The 19,237-nt window shown below is 53.5% G+C and overlaps 1 protein-coding gene across 1 annotated transcript in view; it reads right to left on the bottom strand.

Annotated features, from left to right (window-relative positions):
• Nucleotides 1-18,843, bottom strand: part of LOC147737778 (uncharacterized) — a 57,810-nt gene extending 38,967 nt beyond the window's left edge. Inside the window, exons 1-2 of the mRNA XM_086924973.1 lie at nt 18,719-18,843; nt 14,905-15,034 (exon numbers count right to left, since the gene is read on the bottom strand). Of these exons, the coding sequence (XP_086781099.1) occupies nt 14,905-15,034; nt 18,719-18,843 (255 nt within the window). The remainder of the gene's footprint in view (nt 1-14,904; nt 15,035-18,718) is intronic.
• Nucleotides 18,844-19,237: the final 394 nt, after the last annotated feature.

Here is a 19,237-nt window from a genome sequence, read left to right on the forward strand (position 1 = left end):
GGTAGGGCCGGAGCTTCTTGAGGGCCCATACCACAGCGAAGGCTTCCCTCTCTATGGTGCTCCAGCGTTGTTCCCGGGGTAGGAGTCTCCGGCTGATGAAGGCCACCGGTTGATCGAGGCCTTCGGTGTTCACTTGGGACAGGACCGCCCCAATGCCCTGGTCGGAGGCGTCCGTCTGGACGACGAACTCCCGGCTGTAGTCTGGGGCCTGGAGCACAGGAGCGGAACACATGGCGGCCTTTAACTGTTCGAATGCCGCTTGACACTCTGGGGTCCAGTTCACCTTCTTGGGCTGATTTTTTGACGTGAGTTCGGTGAGAGGCCCCACGATGGTACCATAGTCTTTCACGAACCTTCGGTAGTAGCCCGTGAGGCCCAGGAAGGCTCGCACCTCAGTTTGAGTGATAGGGGGTTGCCAGTTCTGGATGGCGGCAATTTTCAGCTGTAGGGGGGCCACTAGGCCGCTTCCCACCTGGTGTCCGAGGTAGGTCACCGACCCTTGTCCAATTTGGCATTTGCTGGCCTTGATCGTGAGGCCAGCTCGCTGAAGGGCTTGCAGCACTGCTTGGAGGTGGTGGAGGTGCTCGGTCCAATGGTGGCTGTACACAGCGATGTCGTCCAGGTAGGCGGCGCTGAACTCTTCGAGCCCCGCCAGGACCTGATTGACGAGCCGTTGGAACGTCGCTGGGGCATTCTTCATGCCGAAGGGCATGACCGTAAAGTGATAGTGGCCATCGGGGGTGGAGAAGGCAGAGCGTTCTTGTGCTCGGGGTGTGAGGCCGATCTGCCAATAACCTGCCGTCAGGTCGAAGATGCTGAGGTAGCGGGCAGCGCCCATTCGGTCGACCAGTTCATCTGCCCGGGGGATGGGGTGTGCGTCCGTTCTGGTGACTTCATTCAGGCCCCGGTAGTCGACACAGAACCGGAGTTCTGGTGTGGTTCCGGGGGCGGCTGCTTTGGGGACCAGTACGACCGGGCTGGCCCATGGACTGTCTGAGGGCTCGATGACCCCGAGCGTGAGCATCTTAGCTACTTCCGCCTGGATGCAGGCCCGTACCCGATCAGGTACGCGGTAGGCCCGGTGGCGGATAGGAGGGCTGTCTCCGGTGTCTACATCGTGCACACACCAGGAAGTGACACCTGGGGTGAGGGAGAACAGACTGGCGAACCGTGATAGGAGGGCTTGGCACTCTTGCCGTTGTTCTCTGGTGAGGGTCTCCGAGAGTCGGACCCCATCCACGGAGCCGTCTTGCTCCTGGGTCCGCAAGAGGTCAGGGAGAGGCTCGGAGTCGTCTTCAACCCCATTGTCTGTGGCCATCAAGAGGCTGAGTTCTGTTCGTGCAAAGTGGGGTTTCAGTCTGTTGGTGTGGAGGACTCGGAGCGGATTCCGGGCGGACTCCATATCGATCAGATAGGTGGCAGGACCCTTGCGCTCGATTACCTTGAAGGGTCCCGTCCATTTGTCTTGGAGAGCGCACGGTTCTGTGGGGGACATTACCCAGACCTGTTGCCCCGGCTCGAATTCAATGGATGAGGCGTTCTGGTCATACCATTTCTTCATGTCCTCTTGACTGGCCTCTAGGTTGGCTTTTGCTAGGTCTCTGAACCGCCGGGACTGGTTGCGGAGGGTGAGGAGGTACCGGAAGACATCTGGAGGACTCTTGGCCGGAGGCATCTCCCAGCCTTCTTTGATCAGGCTGAGTGGCCCCCGTACTGGGTGCCCATAGAGCAGCTCGAAGGGGCTGAAGCCTAGGGACTTCTGTGGGACCTCCCGGTAGGCGAAGAGGAGGCACGGCAGCAGCACGTCCCACTGGCGACGGAGGGGCTCTTCCAATCCCCCGATCATCCCTTTTAGCGTGCGATTGAACCGCTCAACAAGTCCGTTTCCTTGGGGGTGATAGGGGGTCGTGAAGCGGTAGGTGACCCCACACTGTTGCCAGAGGGACTTCATATATTTAGAAATAAAGTTCGTGCCTCTGTCACTGACGACTTCTCGGGGGAACCCCACACGGGAGAAGATCCCCATCAGGGCCCGGCCGACCACTGGGGCTGTCACGGTCCGGAGAGGAATAGCCTCAGGGTAGCGGGTGGCGTGGTCCACTAGTACCAGGATGAAGCGATGGCCTTGTCTTGTACGCGGGTCCAGGGGTCCCACAATGTCTATCCCGACCCTCTCAAATGGGGTCGTGACTACTGGAAAGGGTTGCAGGGGAGCCTTTAATTTGCGGCCGCTCTTCCCACTGGCTTGGCACGTGGGGCAAGATCGGCAATGCTGGTGCACATCGTTTCTCATTTTGGGCCAGAAGAAGTGGGTCACTAGGCGGCTGTAGGTTTTATCCTGTCCCAGGTGCCCTGCCAGGGGGACATCGTGGGCCAGGTTTAGCAGGAAGTCTCTAAAGCGGAGGGGCACCACTAGTACTCGGTTGGCCCCCAGCTCGGCGATTCGTTGCTCGCTGTACAATAGATCATTGTCCCAGTAGACCCAATGAGTTCCGGAGGTATCCCCGGCGCTTTGGGCGAGCGCTTGTTGTCGGAGTCCCTCAAGGGAGGGACAGGTCTTCTGTTCCTGACGAAATTGTTCTTGTGTGGGTCCCCCTTCTTGAGCCCACTGATCAAGATTAGCGAGGTCGGAAGGTTGAGCAAGTTCGAGGGGGATGCCATGGTCGGGGGTCTCGGCGGGGGCGACCGGAGGCGGTGGCGCCGGCCATTCTGGTTCTTCCGGGTGATGGTTGGCACGGGCGGCCATGGACCGGGTGGTGACGCACGCCCAGTCTGGGACGCCCAACATCCCCAAGTGTTCTTTTCGCTCCACGGCTGCCCACGGGGAGCTTTCCAGGTCATTTCCGAGGAGGCATTCCACGGGGGCGTCGTCTCGGACCGTTACCTTCAACATGCCGGAGACCCCTCCCCACTCAAAGGGGACGCAGGCCATCCGACACAGACTTTCCGAGTTGTCGGCTGATCGCACAGGGCAGAGAACGTTCGGTAGATATTGTTCTGGGGTCACCAGATGACAGCGGACGGCTGTCACACTGGCCCCGGTGTCTCGAAGGGCTTCGGCCCGTTGTCCATTGATGCTCACCCATTGGCTGTACTTCTGGGTGTTAGCGGGTAGGGGGACCCGCGGGACCATGTCTCTTCCCCCTAAGCACGCGAGAGTCATGGCGGCTGGCTCCCACTCTTGATACTCTTGCTCGCCTGTTTCTTGTTCCTCGGAGATCTGTTCTTCCCCTAGTGCCGCGGCGGCCACCTGGCGGGGTCTTGGACTCTGATACTGCGGGCAGCTTGGGTCGTTTGCATAGTGGCCGACTCGTTGGCATCGGTGACATGTAACATTGGCTCTGTATCCCGGTCGCGCCGGGGTGCTGCCCCGGTTGGCCGGGGGGGTGGTGCTGGTAGCGGGGGCGGCCGGAGTATTGTCTCTTCCTCGTCCTTGGCCCCCTCCTCCTCCTCTGGGTCGGTAGTGACCATTGTTGTTCCTGTTCTGCTCGTAGGACCCATTCCGGCCCACTCTGGTGATCTCCCACCGGTCAGCTTCGGCTGCGAGCTGCCGGGGATCGGTTAACTTGCTGTCGAGGAGGTGTTGGCGTAGTTCAATGAAGCAATTGTTGGACAGATGCTCCCATACCATCAGATTGAACAGCTGCTCGTAGGTCGTGACGTTGTTCCCTCTGATCCAGCCTTCGAAGGCTCGGCTAAAGTACGTTACATAGTCCACCCAAGTTGTACCTGGAATGCGTGTGCAGTCTCGGAACCTCTGACGGTACATCTCGGGCGTGAGGCCATAGCGGGTGAGGAGGGCCGCTTTCATATGGTCGTAGGAGGTCATCTGGTGGTCTGGGAGCTGTAACAGAGTATCGCGGCCCTCATTGAGGAATTTGCCCCATAGGCCGGCTCCCCAGTCGGCTCTATCGATCCGGTGCGCAGTCATCGCGATTTCATAGGCCTTAAACCATTGCTGGATGTCGTCTTCTCGAAAATATTCTCGGACCACATCCTTGGGGATGTGCACTTTTTTCTCCGCGGTCCCTGGGGTGGACGGTCTGTCGGGCACCCCTAACTCTTTATTCTGTTTGCGCAGGTTGATCTCGGCTAGGTTCCGTTCGTGCTCGTACGTTAGTCTTTTTTCCTCGAGCTCCCTTTGCCTCTGTTTCTCCTCTCTTTCTTCTCGGAGACGAAGGTGCTCTAAGTTTATTTTTTGCTCGGCCAATTTGAGTTCTATGTCCATCTTGAGTCGGGCCATTTCGAGTTCGTGTAGTCGGGCTTTTTCTCTTTCTTGGATCTCGTCTTGCGAGAGACTGGTTCTTTGCCCCTCAGGGGCCGTGTTGGTATTTTTCGCGGTGCTTTGCTCAGGGGCTTCGACATCCCCGGTCTCTGCCCAAGATTCTAGGGCATGCTTAAAATCGTCCTTGGTACTTAGTCCGGTGGTAGCGATACCTAGTTCGATGCAGAACTGCTTTAGTTCACGATGGCTGTATTCCTCTAGTTTTTCCATTTGGAACTTCTCAGTTGATCCGCTCTCTTTAGTCGACATTGTTGTTCGTTGTGGGGTGAGCTACTCTCTGTACGTTATGCGGTGATTCGGATCGCGCCGCTGGCCACCAATGTTAGACGGACCGGGAGGGTCGGCCGAGATTACGGGGAGAGGTCTCCAGGGAGAGCCGTCTCCAACGACTGTACAGATAAGTAACTTCCCCCCCACAGACGGACACCACACAAGATTGAAGGTTAACGAGACTTTATATGCAATTCTTAGGTTACGTCGATATGATACAAGGAGGTCTGGACTCAGGGGTCCCCTCGGTTCTGATCTCTGGTTGAGGAAAAAGGGTAGCGGGACAGTCTTAGTTACCAATGAGTTAAATAGCTCTCAATCCTCGAGCTCGGCGTGGTTGCTGATCGGGCCGTGGAGGAGCCAAGCAGGTCCCGAGATGGATGAAGGATGGTCGACGGGCCGTGGAGAAGCCAAGCAGGTCCCGATGAAGATGACGGTTACAACGGTCCGCGGCCTCGCCAGCAGATCCGGACGACGGTGAAGGATGAAGGTTACGACGGCTGTGGCAGCGCCAACAGGCAGGACGATGGTGCACAGGACAGAGCTACGGCAGCGCCAGTAGTCCGTCCAGGATGAGTTCCTCTTACGTCTCTCGACTCCAAGATACAACTGACTTCCTGCTCTGGAGCTGCCCCAGTTATAGGGCTGGCGTGCTTTGATGTCCGGACCCTCGCACTTGGAGGTCGGGAGGTCCGGGATGAGGGAGTCCAGACACCCAGCAGGGGGGTGGAGCCAGCGCCCGGGGAGGCGATGGGCGAGCGGCACTGGGCGGGGGGAGAGCCATCGGCACCTCTTTCTCCCATTGACTTGCCAAGTAGCCCGCTCACCTCCTGGGTGGAGGGTGGTGCCGGATTGTCTGAGGCTGGGCTAGGCCCAGGGTTGAGGTCGATCGGGGGCCAGGCGGCCTCGTGGCGAGGTGTCCAAGATGGCGGCCCGGGCTGGGTGCAGGGGCCGGCAGTGGATCGGACCCACGAGGTTATCATGTTCGAGGGCAGGGGTCCCTGAGGGGACGTAGGGCGTGCAATGGTGGTGTGTGGTGCTTGCGTGACTGGGCTCGGGCCTGGTCGAGCCGGGGGAGAGCGGCCCGTCATGTGGCCTGTCCAACAGGCACACACGCACACTCAGAGCTGGACACACACGCACACTCAGAGCTGGACACACACACACTCAGAGCTGGACACACACACACACTCAGAGCTGGGTAAACATGCACACTCAGAGCTGGACACACACGCACACTCAGAGCTGGACACACGCACACTCAGAGCTGGACACACACACACTCAGAGCTGGACACACACATACTCAGAGCTGGACACACACACACTCAGAGCTGGACACACACACACTCTGAGCTGGACCCACACACTCAGAGCTGGGCACACATGGACACTCAGAGCTGGACACACACACACTCAGAGCTGGGCACACACGCACACTCATTGCTGGGCACACACGCACACTCAGAGCTGGGCACACACGCACACTCAGAGCTGGGCACACACGCACACTCAGAGCTGGGCACACACACATACTCAGAGCTGGGCACACGCACACTCAGAGCTGGGCACACACACACTCCGAGCTGGACACACACTCCGAGCTGGGCACACACGGACACTCAGAGCTGGACACACACACACTCAGAGCTGGGCACACACGCACACTCATTGCTGGGCACACACGCACACTCAGAGCTGGGCACACACGCACACTCAGAGCTGGGCACACACGCACACTCAGAGCTGGGCACACACGCACACTCAGAGCTGGGTACACACGCACACTCAGAGCTGGACACACACGCACACTCAGAGCTGGACACACACACACTCAGAGCTGGACACACACATACTCAGAGCTGGACACACACATACTCAGAGCTGGACACACACACACTCAGAGCTGGACACACACACACTCCGAGCTGGACCCACACACTCAGAGCTGGGCACACACGGACACTCAGAGCTGGACACACACACTCAGAGCTGGGCACACACGCACACTCATTGCTGGGCACACACGCACACTCAGAGCTGGGCACACACGCACACTCAGAGCTGGGCACACACGCACACTCAGAGCTGGGCACACACGCACACTCAGAGCTGGACACACACACTCAGAGCTGGGCACACACGGACACTCAGAGCTGGACACACACACACTCAGAGCTGGGCACACACGCACACTCATTGCTGGGCACACACGCACACTCAGAGCTGGGCACACACGCACACTCAGAGCTGGACACACACACACTCAGAGCTGGACACACACACACTCAGAGCTGGACACACACACACTCAGAGCTGGACACGCGCACACTCAGAGCTGGACACGCGCACACTCAGAGCTGGACACGCGCACACTCAGAGCTGGACATGTGCACAGTCAGAGCTGGACACGTGCACACTCAGAGCTGGACACGTGCACACTCAGAGCTGGACACGTGCACACTCAGAGCTGGACACGCGCACACTCAGAGCTGGACACGCGCACACTCAGAGCTGGACACGTGCACACTCAGAACTGGACACGCGCACACTCAGAGCTGGACACGTGCACACTCAGAACTGGACACGCGCACACTCAGAGCTGGACACACACGCACACTCAGAGCTGGACACACACACACTCAGAGCTAGACACACACTCCAGCTCGGAGTGTGTGTGTGCCCAGCTCTGAGTGTGCGTGTGCCCGGCTCTGAGTATGTGTGTGTGCCCAGCTCTGAGTGTGCGTGTGTGCCCAGCTCTGAGTGTGCGTGTGTGCCCAGCTCTGAGTGTGCGTGTGTGCCCAGCAATGAGTGTGCGTGTGTGCCCAGCTCTGAGTGTGTGTGTCCAGCTCTGAGTGTCCGTGTGTGCCCAGCTCTGAGTGTGTGGGTCCAGCTCGGAGTGTGTGTGTGTCCAGCTCTGAGTGTGTGTGTGTCCAGCTCTGAGTATGTGTGTGTCCAGCTCTGAGTATGTGTGTGTCCAGCTCTGAGTGTGTGTCCGTCCAGCTCTGAGTGTGCGTGTGTGTCCAGCTCTGAGTGTGCGTGTGTGCCCAACTCTGAGTGTGCGTGTGTGCCCAGCAATGAGTGGGCGTGTGTGCCCAGCTCTGAGTGTGCGTGTGTGCCCAGCTCTGAGTGTGCGTGTGTGCCCAGCTCTGAGTGTGCGTGTGTGCCCAGCTCTGAGTGTGCATGTGTGCCCAGCTCTGAGTGTGCGTGTGTGCCCAGCTCTGAGTGTGCGTGTGTGCCCAGCAATGAGTGTGCGTGTGTGCCCAGCAATGAGTGTGCGTGTGTGCCCAGCTCTGAGTGTGTGTGTGTCCAGCTCTGAGTGTCCGTGTGTGCCCAGCTCGGAGTGTGTGTCCAGCTCGGAGTGTGTGTGTGCCCAGCTCAGAGTGTGCGTGTGCCCAGCTCTGAGTATGTGTGTGTGCCCAGCTCTGAGTGTGCGTGTGTGCCCAGCTCTGAGTGTGCGTGTGTGCCCAGCTCTGAGTGTGCGTGTGTGCCCAGCAATGAGTGTGCGTGTGTGCCCAGCTCTGAGTGTGTGTGTGTGTCCAGCTCTGAGTGTCCGTGTGTGCCCAGCTCTGAGTGTGTGGGTCCAGCTCAGAGTGTGTGTGTGTCCAGCTCTGAGTGTGTGTGTGTCCAGCTCTGAGTGTGTGTGTGTCCAGCACTGAGTGTGTGTGTGTCCAGCACTGAGTGTGTGTGTGTCCAGCTCTGAGTGTGCGTGTGTGTCCAGCTCTGAGTGTGCGTGTGTGCCCAGCTCTGAGTGTGCGTGTGTGCCCAGCTCTGAGTGTGCGTGTGTGCCCAGCTCTGAGTGTGCGTGTGTGCCCAGCAATGAGTGTGCGTGTGTGCCCAGCTCTGAGTGTGTGTGTGTGTCCAGCTCTGAGTGTCCGTGTGTGCCCAGCTCTGAGTGTGTGGGTCCAGCTCAGAGTGTGTGTGTGTCCAGCTCTGAGTGTGTGTGTGTCCAGCTCTGAGTGTGTGTGTGTCCAGCACTGAGTGTGTGTGTGTCCAGCACTGAGTGTGTGTGTGTCCAGCTCTGAGTGTGCGTGTGTGTCCAGCTCTGAGTGTGCGTGTGTGCCCAGCTCTGAGTGTGCGTGTGTGCCCAGCTCTGAGTGTGCGTGTGTGCCCAGCTCTGAGTGTGCGTGTGTGCCCAGCAATGAGTGTGCGTGTGTGCCCAGCTCTGAGTGTGTGTGTGTGTCCAGCTCTGAGTGTCCGTGTGTGCCCAGCTCTGAGTGTGTGGGTCCAGCTCAGAGTGTGTGTGTGTCCAGCTCTGAGTGTGTGTGTGTCCAGCTCTGAGTGTGTGTGTGTCCAGCACTGAGTGTGTGTGTGTCCAGCACTGAGTGTGTGTGTGTCCAGCTCTGAGTGTGCGTGTGTGTCCAGCTCTGAGTGTGCGTGTGTGCCCAGCTCTGAGTGTGCGTGTGTGCCCAGCTCTGAGTGTGCGTGTGTGCCCAGCTCTGAGTGTGCGTGTGTGCCCAGCAATGAGTGTGCGTGTGTGTCCAGCTCTGAGTGTGTGTGTGTGTGTGTGTCCAGCTCGGAATGTGTGTGCGTGTGTCCAGCTCTGAGTGTGTGTTAGAAGGGGTGGTCCCCGGGGGCCAGGATTTGCGCTCCCGTCAACGCCGAGTTCCACCTCTCCCACCAGCACTGCCGAGGCTTTACGTGAGATCCTCACCGGGGAGGATTCGGAGCCTAGGATCATACACACTGAGCTCACACCACACTTACGAACGGACACCACACTGAGAGTTCAGTACACAAGTTCTTTATCAGCAGTAAATTCAAGTAAAAGGCACACGTATTTACAGGCAATCGAGGGATCGCAAAGGTCTCTGAGGCAAGGAAGAGGGAAGCGGGACAGTCTCGGTATCAGGCCAGTACACAACATACCCTATGCACAGCTCTCAATCCTCGAGCCGTGGGGTACGGAGATGGGGATCGTACTGCTGTTCCACTCATTTCTTCTCATACCAGGTCGTGTCGGTAGCATTGCTGGTCCAGCCGGACCAGGTTCCTCCTCGAGCCACGGCGATGTCAGCAGGGCTCGATCCGGAGTGTTGAACAGGTCTTGCAGAGCCGCGACCACGTCAGCAGGGCTCAGGGTGTTACGAATGTCCTTAAGTCTTAAGGGCGAGCCGCGATGGGGTCAGCAGGGCTCCCAGGTTCTAGTTCCTTCCTTCCGTAGTAGAGCCGCAACAGCGTCAGCAGGTCTCGATAGTTCCAGAGTTCAGTCTGCTCCTCAAGGTATGCTGCGATCAGATCAGCAGGGCTCTCTTGTCCAGGATACAACTGCCCGCTAGTTCTCGGACGGGGCTTGGAATAGGGCAGTAGCCCTTTGATATCCGGACTCTCGCAGGCGGAGATCTCAGGCCTTGGGGCTGGTCTTTGGAGGGCTCGTCGGTTGGCTCTTTGATCCTTTGGAAGATGCGTCTGGGGATTGCCAGACGCTCAGCATGGTCTGGAGCCAGCTCTTGGGGAGGCCAGAGGTGCCATCGAAACCAGCCCACAGGGGAGGCCAGAGGTGTGAGAGAAACTAGTCTCCCAGGGGAGGTCGGAGGTGCAATAGAAACTCCTTGGGCTTATCTTATTCAGGAGGCCCTCTACCCCCCAGCCGGGCATGGAGCGTCTGAAGTCTAAGTTCCGCTGGGGCTGGAGTCATGCCTCTTGGGACGGTTAATGGCGGCCAGGTGTCCTGGGGGGAATGCAGGTTCAGGGCGCCCGGGACCGGGAAGGAGGAATGGCGGAATGCGGGGATGATCGTCTGTCAGTAGGGGCGTGTGGGTAGCAGGGCGGACAGGGAACTGGACGACCAGGGGTGCTTCGGGGTGCAGGACGGGGCTAACGGGGTGCTGGGGAACGGGTGGAGCCACGCCACGAGGCCGGGTCCAACACGCGTCCCCCCAGCTGAAAGGCAGAGAGAACTACCCATCCCCTTGGGGGTTCTCTTCAATGAGGCAGAAGAATCGGGACAGGCCGTCCGCGTTGGCGTGGTCAGCACCAGGCGGGGTGTTCAACAGTGAAGTCCATCCCCTAGAGGGAGATGGACCATCTCAACAGTTTGGGGTTTTCCCCTCTCATTTGCATTAGCCATCGGAGGGGTCAATGGTCGGTTTGGACCCGGAAGTGAGTACCGAACAGGTAGGGCCTCAGCTTCTTCAGGGCCCAAACCACAGCAAAGGCTTCCCGCTCGATGGTGGTCCACCTTTGTTCTCGAGGGAGTAACCTCCGGCTAATGAAGGCTACGGGCTGGTCCAGGCCTTTGTCGTTTACCTGAGATGGGACGGCTCCGATGCCATGCTCGGATGCGTCCGTTTGGACCACAAACTCTCGGAAGTAGTCGGGGGCCTGCAGTACGGGCGGTGCACATGGCGTCTTTCAAGGTGTCAAACGCCTCTTGGCAGGCGGGAGTCCAGCTAACTTTCTGTGGCTGCTTTTTGGAGGTCAATTCTGTGAGGGGGACTACGATGCTGCCATACCCCTTTATAAATCTTCGGTAGTACCCCGTGAGCCCCAGGAAAGCCTGCACTTCCGTCTGGGTCGTGGGGGCCTCCCAGGCAACAATCACATCGATCTTGGGTTGGAAGAGGCCACTAGGCCGCTTCCGACCTGGTGCCCCAGATAGACCATGGACCCCTGTCCGATCTGACATTTACTGGCCTTGATGGTGAGGCCCGCACGAGGCAGGGCCATCAGCACCTCCCAGAGGTGCTGGAGGTGTTCGGACCAGTGGGCGCTGAACACCGCGATATCGTCCAGATATGCGGTGCTGAAGTCCTCCAACCCAGCCAGCACCTGGTTAACCAGCCTCTGGAAGGAGGCGGGGGCATTTTTCATTCCGAAAGGCATCACCCGGAAGTGGTAGTGACCATCCGGGGTAGAGAACGCGGATCTCTCCAGGGCCCCCTCTGAGTGCGATCTGCCAGTACCCGCTAGTCAAGTCAAAGGTGCTGAGATAGCGAGCCGACCCCAGGCGGTCAATGAGCTTGTCTGCTCGGGGAATGGGGTGAGCGTCGGCCCTGGTGACTGCGTTGAGCCCGCGGTAGTCCACGCAGAACCTTAGCTCGGGAGCCTCGCCAGGGGCGGCCGCCTTCGGAACCAGGACCACGGAGCTGGCCCATGGACTGTCAGAGGCCTCGACCACTCCCAGGGCTAGCATTTTGGAAACTTCGGCCTGGATGCAGGCTCGGACTCTGTCAGGAACGTGGTAGGCTCTGTGCCGTATTGGAGGGCTGTCCCCGGTGTCCACATCGTGGACACACCAGCTGGTGACGTCGGGGACGAGGGAGAAAAGGTCGCAGAACTGCCCTAGCAACTGGCGACAACCCTCGCGTTGCTCGGGGGTGAGGGAGGAGGAGAGCCATACTCAGTCTACAGAGCCGTCTTTCTCTTGTGCACCCAGGAGATCGGGGAGAGGCTCTGTGTCTTCTTCTGCTTTTATGTTATTCCTTTCTCAGATAGGTAGTCTGAATGTGGTGTTTTGTTGTTAGGCATTCTGGGAAGGGACTGTGATGAGTAATTACTTTATAGCTAACTAGCTGAAACACCAGAAACGTAGGAAAATATCATTTATTACATCAGTCCACACGAAAAGACAACCCTCCTCCACCTGTTGTCGTTGCAGACAATATTGCATAAGAAGAAAATCGCATTATAGATGCAAAACGTATACATGGTCGATTACAGTATTTAATTGACTGGAAGGGTTATGATGCGTCAGAAAGATCCTGGAAACAGAAACACATGTACATACTCCAAGATTGGTCAGATCTTTCCATGCCTTGCATCTGGAAAAACCCTGTCACATACGAAGACCTTTGGGGGGGCAGGAGGCATTTCCTGCATGTGTAAATGGTCTTAGCATGTACACGTGAATTACTTGGGAAAGATCTAAGGCCCAAATCACCTTCACATGCACACGTGAGAAAACCTGAAACCCAAAGCAATTTAAACCCCACCCACTTGGTTCCCGATGCTTCGCTTCGTGCCTAAACACTCACCTGATTAAGCAAGTACTGTGCACACGTCAAATGTACAAAAAATACACTGGTTGGTGTTAAGTAGTAAGTGACAACAAACAAAGGAGACACCAGGGTTCTTTAGAAGGTAATATATTTTAGTTCATATAATTCATTTTGTTTTGTTTTTCAAAATAGAACATCAGCCGACACGTGTTTCGTCAACAGGATGACCTGTGACTCATCAGGGCTGTGAAGGATATACAACAATAGGAAAATAATTACAAATCAATATACAAGTTTTTGGTATGTAGAGGCACTACAACAACCAAGCAGCACTGTGAACGAAAAAGAAAGGGGGAAAAAAAATAAAGTAAAGTGGCCCGTGTGTGATAATCTGGACCTCCGCATGAAATTGTCTACATATGTGAGAATGTGCACCAAAGTACAGACATTACTGTGGGAAAAGGTGCGGGATAACACAAAGGGATGTGCAAAATAACGAGGGGGAATACGTGTGACCTCCACATTAAAACCATGTGGATCGCCTGTGACGTTGTGAATGAAGAGCATCCAGTCCATGGTGAGAGTGGTGTAGTGAAGGACTGTTCAGGGTAAAAGGATCAGACCCTATTTTACCGAGTACTTGAAGAGAAATAAATATTGCCTACATGTTTGTGTAACGTCCCGAGTGACCCAAGGGCTTCAAGTGACCGTTAAACAGGTGATAATTATAAAGAACCACGTAGGTTTATACGTTTGTGCGATGCAATGATTTAGGTAGTCTAAGTCATAACGTGGGCTAGCCGGCGTGCGACCATGCTGGTGGTGGCGTGACATAACTTAGTACATCTGACAATAAAAAACGACACACGAACGTCTATGTCGAACAAGTCAACATCGCACAATTTAGGACATTATCCCCGAAAGGTTGTTAGAAGGCAATGATGGTACACAATGATCATATTACAATTATTACCATTTATACGATGACACGCGAAATCTGCAAAGTGCACCGAACAGTGTGAATGAAAAGTCATCATCAACAATCTACAAGGGCGGAAAAGGAGGCACTTAAGGTAGAACTCCGTCACGGTACAGTGCATGCACGGTTAAATACACTTCACATCAAAACAAACGGCAACTGTCAAGTTCAATGCGTATAAGTAAAAAGGTAGCTAATGCCAAGAAACAATGTGCTCAGTACAAAAAGCCGGATGCGGCTCTACAGATTCTATAATGCGATCCCCGAGAGTAGCTGTAAATAAGTAAGGGGTGGAAAAAGAAAAGGAAATGACTCGTGTGCCCATACCTGTAGCGATGTGTATGGCTTTGAGCTGTAGGGATTAAAGAAAGAGGGAAGAGTCGAGTAAGAAATCAGGCCGATGTAAACGCAGAAGGCGTGGCCGGCTAACTACACATAGCAACAAATCTCACTGGTAATATGTAAACTTGGCGCGTGGTCCCAGGTATTTTGTCTGGGACTACGAGCTGCAAACTGTAGGGGTTCAAGAGAAGGTGAGGCAAGGGTAAATAAAAAGAAGGCAAAATGGTGCGCTGGTGGCAAGGTCGGTTGAATATAACTAACACCAAGTCTCACCAGTAAAGTAGAAACTTGGCGCGAGGTCCCTGGTATTTTGTCGGGGACTACGAGCAGTCAAAATAGGAGTAGGTCCGTCAATGCCGTCGGGTCTGACAGGCACACGATCTCCTGTAGGTATTAAGAAAACAAAGGGGGCCATGAGTAAGACTCCAGTTGATACTGTCACCAGTAATTGTACTCTGTTACATAGCCTTGGAATCCAAACAGGGAAATGCACTCTTACCTGACGTGTATGTCAGTACGTGGGAAGTTCTCCGGCGTTGGTCGAGATCACCGATGAGACCGAAGGACTCGGCTTAAATGTGAAATTATGGCCGTGCACATGCGCACTGGAGCGTAGTTCCGGAAATGGGAGACTCCCTGGAGCTACTAGAGCGTGTCTAACCAATTTGAAACGGAAGTATGAAAAAATTTGTTGACACAAGTCTTCCTTCCCAACATCAAAGGATACGTAATGGAGCAATAAATATATAATCTGTCAGCGTGTACACCGGGGATCGCATTAGTACAATGGTTGTGAATACTGTTTTTTTTACAATGTAGAATGTAAATTACCACCAAACTGTCAGTAATAAATGCTTTTAGTGCGGTGAACATTATAGAAAATAGTTATAAAAGATTACTTTGCCCGAAAATGCATTAAGTGGCAAGCAAATGAAACCTGGCAGAAATTTATCATAATTTAAATATCAATATGCAAAGCTGGTCAAAGTCGACGGTATATTAAGTCAAGTACATACTCATTTGAAAGAAAAACACTCACCTGACTCCGGACCTTGGTGGCAGATCATCCGAAGCTCTTTAGCGCTCCACCCTGCTTCCTTCCCTGTCTTCACTCAGTGTCTTTGGCTGTGTTCTTGCTCCCCCAGAGCACATTTCAGACGTTCCTTCCTGTTTCTGAATTTCCGGCTCCAAATCCTCTCCCGGCACTGTTTCTGATTTCCTGCAAAAGAGAAAAGATAAGAGAATCAACAAAGGGTTGCCAAGCAACACCTCGCTCTGAATGGTAAAGCGTTATCATGCTTGAACGCATACCAGTAAGAATTTAAACTTTATGAAAACTGTGGCAGACCTCTTGACCTTCTATAAATCAAGAGAACATTTTGAAACTCTTCCTGTAACAATCCATGGACTTTAAGGACATTGAGTAAGTGAAGAATGTTAAAGTAAAACGGACATTTGTGTAAATACCTTGAGTCTGATTAGAAGACTGAAAGGAAACAGTGAGCTCGATTGTTGTTATTATTTATATATATTTAATGTATGTATGTATGTATAGGCATTTATATAGCGCACTACTTACCCAGAGGGTCCCAAGGCGCTTCGACCGCTGCGAAACCCTTCCTGGCTACCCTGAGAGATGGTCCCTTAATGGGTATCTCCAGGGTGAAGATGAGGCAAGCTAATGCCCAGAGTTGCCGAGTGTGATCGCTGATCAGAGTGGGCACCGAGGCGAGAGAATTATCGAGTCCGCTGACCCTGGTCCCTGGTCCAGAAACCTGCCGCGCCGGGAATCGAACCCTGGTCCCGGCCGTGCTCTGCTCTCGGGTCTGCCGCCTCTGACCAGTGAGCCACACTACTTCACCTAATTTCACTTAATGTGAAATTACGGAGCAAATATTGTAAAGGAAATCAGTAACTCTTGAGATAATTTAAGCAATCACAGATTATTAGTGCACCTGTAGTGTTTTTTTTGTTTATTCTTTCTTTTAGTTTCAAGAATCCTTTTGAGAAAAGGTCAAGGGTAATTCAGGTATACCTAATTAAGAGTTCCAAAGCAGTTGTTTGACCTAAAGAAGTGATTTAGGGTGTTCAGATGAATCGGGTACATTTATCAGATTATACACGAGCTGAAAACTGAAGCCCAGTAACACTTTGCCTTTCTCGAGAGACATTCTACACGAATTGTCAAGTCGGTCTACAAGAATCCAGTGTGTCTTCTCTTTTCTCTCGTCCCTATTCCCCCTTCCCCCGGGGCTCGATCAGGGCGGCAAGTGAATCCTATCCTTGCCTCTTTGGTGGAGTTCAGAGGGAGTTGGGTAATAGAAGCATCAACGAAGGAACAAACCAGAGTACAGGTGGGTGAATTCGTGACACCCTGGACCCCGGGACCACCACCTCCAAGGGGCTTTGTACTCATTGGGAGGGGGGGGCGCGCAGCCCCCATTCTAGAGCCCTTGATGGCCTGGGGACTATCATCCCCTAGGGCCAGCTGCAATGTCTCCCGCCATGCCATAGCAAACTCTGCTTTGCTTCTTGGAAGCGAGAGCAGGAAGCCTGCTCTCGCTTCCAAGAAGCAAAGCAGAATTGCTTATGGGCAAGGGGAGCTGACTGTTAGCAGCTCCCCTTGCCCAAAAGCAATTATGGCTCCCGCAGGAGGGGAGGATCCGGCAGGGACCGTGGGGCATTGGGGCTCCCCCAAATTGAGGGTCGGCCCGAGGATGGGGTCCCTGGGGCCACAAATGGCACGGGCGGAGGGCCACAAAGACCCCTCCCATTTAGTTTATTGATTTTTTTTTAATGGAAGGGCAGCCCTGGGGGATGTGGTCCCCGGGGGCTAGAGGTGGCCCAGGGGAGTGAAGCCACGCTGCCCCCCTACCGGCAAAATGTTTTACCACAAGGCCAGGTCCTGGGGGATTGGGTCCCCGGGGTCGGAAGTGACCCAGGGGCATGGGGATCCCCTCCCTGCAAATAAATAAATAAAACAAGGCTGGGCCCCGGGGGATGGGGTCGCTGGGGCCAATAGTGGCCCAGGGAAGCGGGGCCACACGGCCCCCTTCCTGTTTTTTTTAAATGCTCAGGCCCTGGGAGATGGGATCCCTAGGGCTCAAAAAATGTTAAGAGAAGGCGGGCCACACAGCCCCCTCCTAAAAAACGAAAAAGAAAACCGAAGCTGGATCTCACCGTAGGCTCGCCTTCTCCCTGTACCACTTGAAAACACGCCTTCTGGCACGTTTTGGGTTGGGGGATGAAGTCCCCGTGCATCTTATGGGTCTTTAGGGGCCAACTAGCCCACCAGGTACCTCCAGCAAGCACCACGCAGTGGGATTGCTGAGGGGTGGTCCGAGGCCACGCCCTTTTTTACACCACTTTGCAAACGCGCCTTGTGGCGCATTGCTGATGGGGCAATGAGGTCCTGTTGTGCCCTCAGGACTAAAGTGAAATTCATCCCCTGAGCAGCAGTGCGCCAGGAGTCGCGTTTGTAGAATGGTGTAAAAAGGTGGCGTGGCCTTTGAACACTCTCAGCAATCCAGCTGTATGGGGCTTACTGGAGGTAACAGGAGGGCTAGTTGGCCCTGAGGGACAGGGCACTGTCGCAATTAAAACTCACATGTGATTATTTTTTTTTTGCAGAGTTTTATATAGCGCGAACTAGACCCAAAACGAATCGGGTATCAGAGCACTTTACATAGCACCAGTTACGTTACAGACATACATTCATTATAGGCACGGGGAAATTAAGTGATTTGCCCAGAATCACAGGAGATTTTGGCGTTGTTACCGAGACTCGAACCCAGATCCCCAGCTGGCAGTGGTCTGCATTTTCTGAGACTCTGGCTTTACTGCCTCACTGATGAGTGATCCTATCCACTTACGGGTACTCACTGACACCCAAGGTGCTCCTCAGCCCTTACCTCTCCGCTCAAAGATATCAATTTATAATAGGATCTTCCATTTAAGCCATAGGCTAGTTAGTAAATTCTCTCTCTCTCAATCTATGCAGCCTCCATTTGTAACTGCTTCGACTGCCTACTCTTTGGAGTGCAGCACGTTGGCAAAAGAAGTCTTGTATAGATCATGATTACTGGACTATTTATACTTCACAGATGTGCCTGCGATCACTCTGTGGCATACTTTTTCCCTAAAACAGCAGTGTACAGACAGTATTTCCTTGTGAGAACTAGTTGGCACTGAAAGTCGATGTACCATTCTATTGTGAGTTAACTTCAAAACTGTTTATCCTGAATTTTTTTAATGGATCAATATTGCTGATTTTTCTTTATTCCCACCACCTACAGGTGGTGTAATTGTTTTGATTTTCATTAGTAAATCTCCGTGCAAAAGACATTGCTACCTGCGCCTGGTTATAGTATTTATGAAAAGTACGTCCATTTATGAGAAAAAAACCTTTAACATCACAAATTCCTTCTCTGCATCCTTTCTTCTCAGTCCACTTTACTTTCTCTCCTTACATGTCTCTCACGAATGTGGTCCCTCTTCTATCCTTTTCAGTCTCTCATTCCCTCACTCTAGTGGTCCGTCATGCTCTTAATTTATCTCTTACTTTCTCTTTCTAGCTTCTCACTTTCTTTTTCCCGTATTATCTCACTGTTTTCTTTTAACTCTCTTCCTCTTTTTCAACAGCCTTTTTTTCTTTCAATCTTGTTTTTTTCTCACTCTTTTTTTCTTGCTTTTACTTTTTATGTCTCACTGTCTGTTGTATGTTCGCTCTCTTGATCTTGTTCTCTTCTGCTAGCTCTGCTGCTCTTTTTATCCCTCTGTTATTCTCTCATCCTCATCTTTGTCTCCTTTTATCTCTCTCTTTATTTTTGCCTTATTTGCTCCTCTTCTCAACCATTGTCTGCATCACCCTCTTTCTTTCCTCTTTTTCACTCTGTTCTGATACCTTTGGGTTTCCTCTTGCTCTCCATTCTCATCTTTCTCACTCTCCACCCTCCTTGCAGAGTGTGCACCTTTAAGCACTCTGAATAAGGGGGACATCATATCTGACAATCTCTGGCTGATATCCATCATCTCACAAATTATAAATGCTAACCTTTGACTTTTTCACTCTATTCTATGATTCCCTTGATTTTGCATGCTATTTCTCACTTAGTTTTCAGATTCTCTTAGTCTATCTTTCTATCTCTTTTGCTATTTTGGTCACACATAAGACTACCAGATTTTGAAAACAACAAAAAAACTCTATATTTTAAAAAATCTAAAAGAAGGACGACTATTTTACATCAACTGAGGGGTATGGGAAGACGGTGCTTATCAACATCGAAATGCCAAGGAAATAAATAAAATGCCATTTTAAACCCTGTTTCATACCTGCTAATTAAATTGCTTTCTGATAACAGAAACTAGCCAGTCCTCCTTTTGAATACATAAAAATGTGCCTCTTTCAGTTAGCCCCCTATGA

Source organism: Lissotriton vulgaris, chromosome 1_1, assembly GCF_964263255.1.
Source record: "Lissotriton vulgaris chromosome 1_1, aLisVul1.2, whole genome shotgun sequence".
NCBI classification, from domain to species: domain Eukaryota; kingdom Metazoa; phylum Chordata; class Amphibia; order Caudata; family Salamandridae; genus Lissotriton; species Lissotriton vulgaris.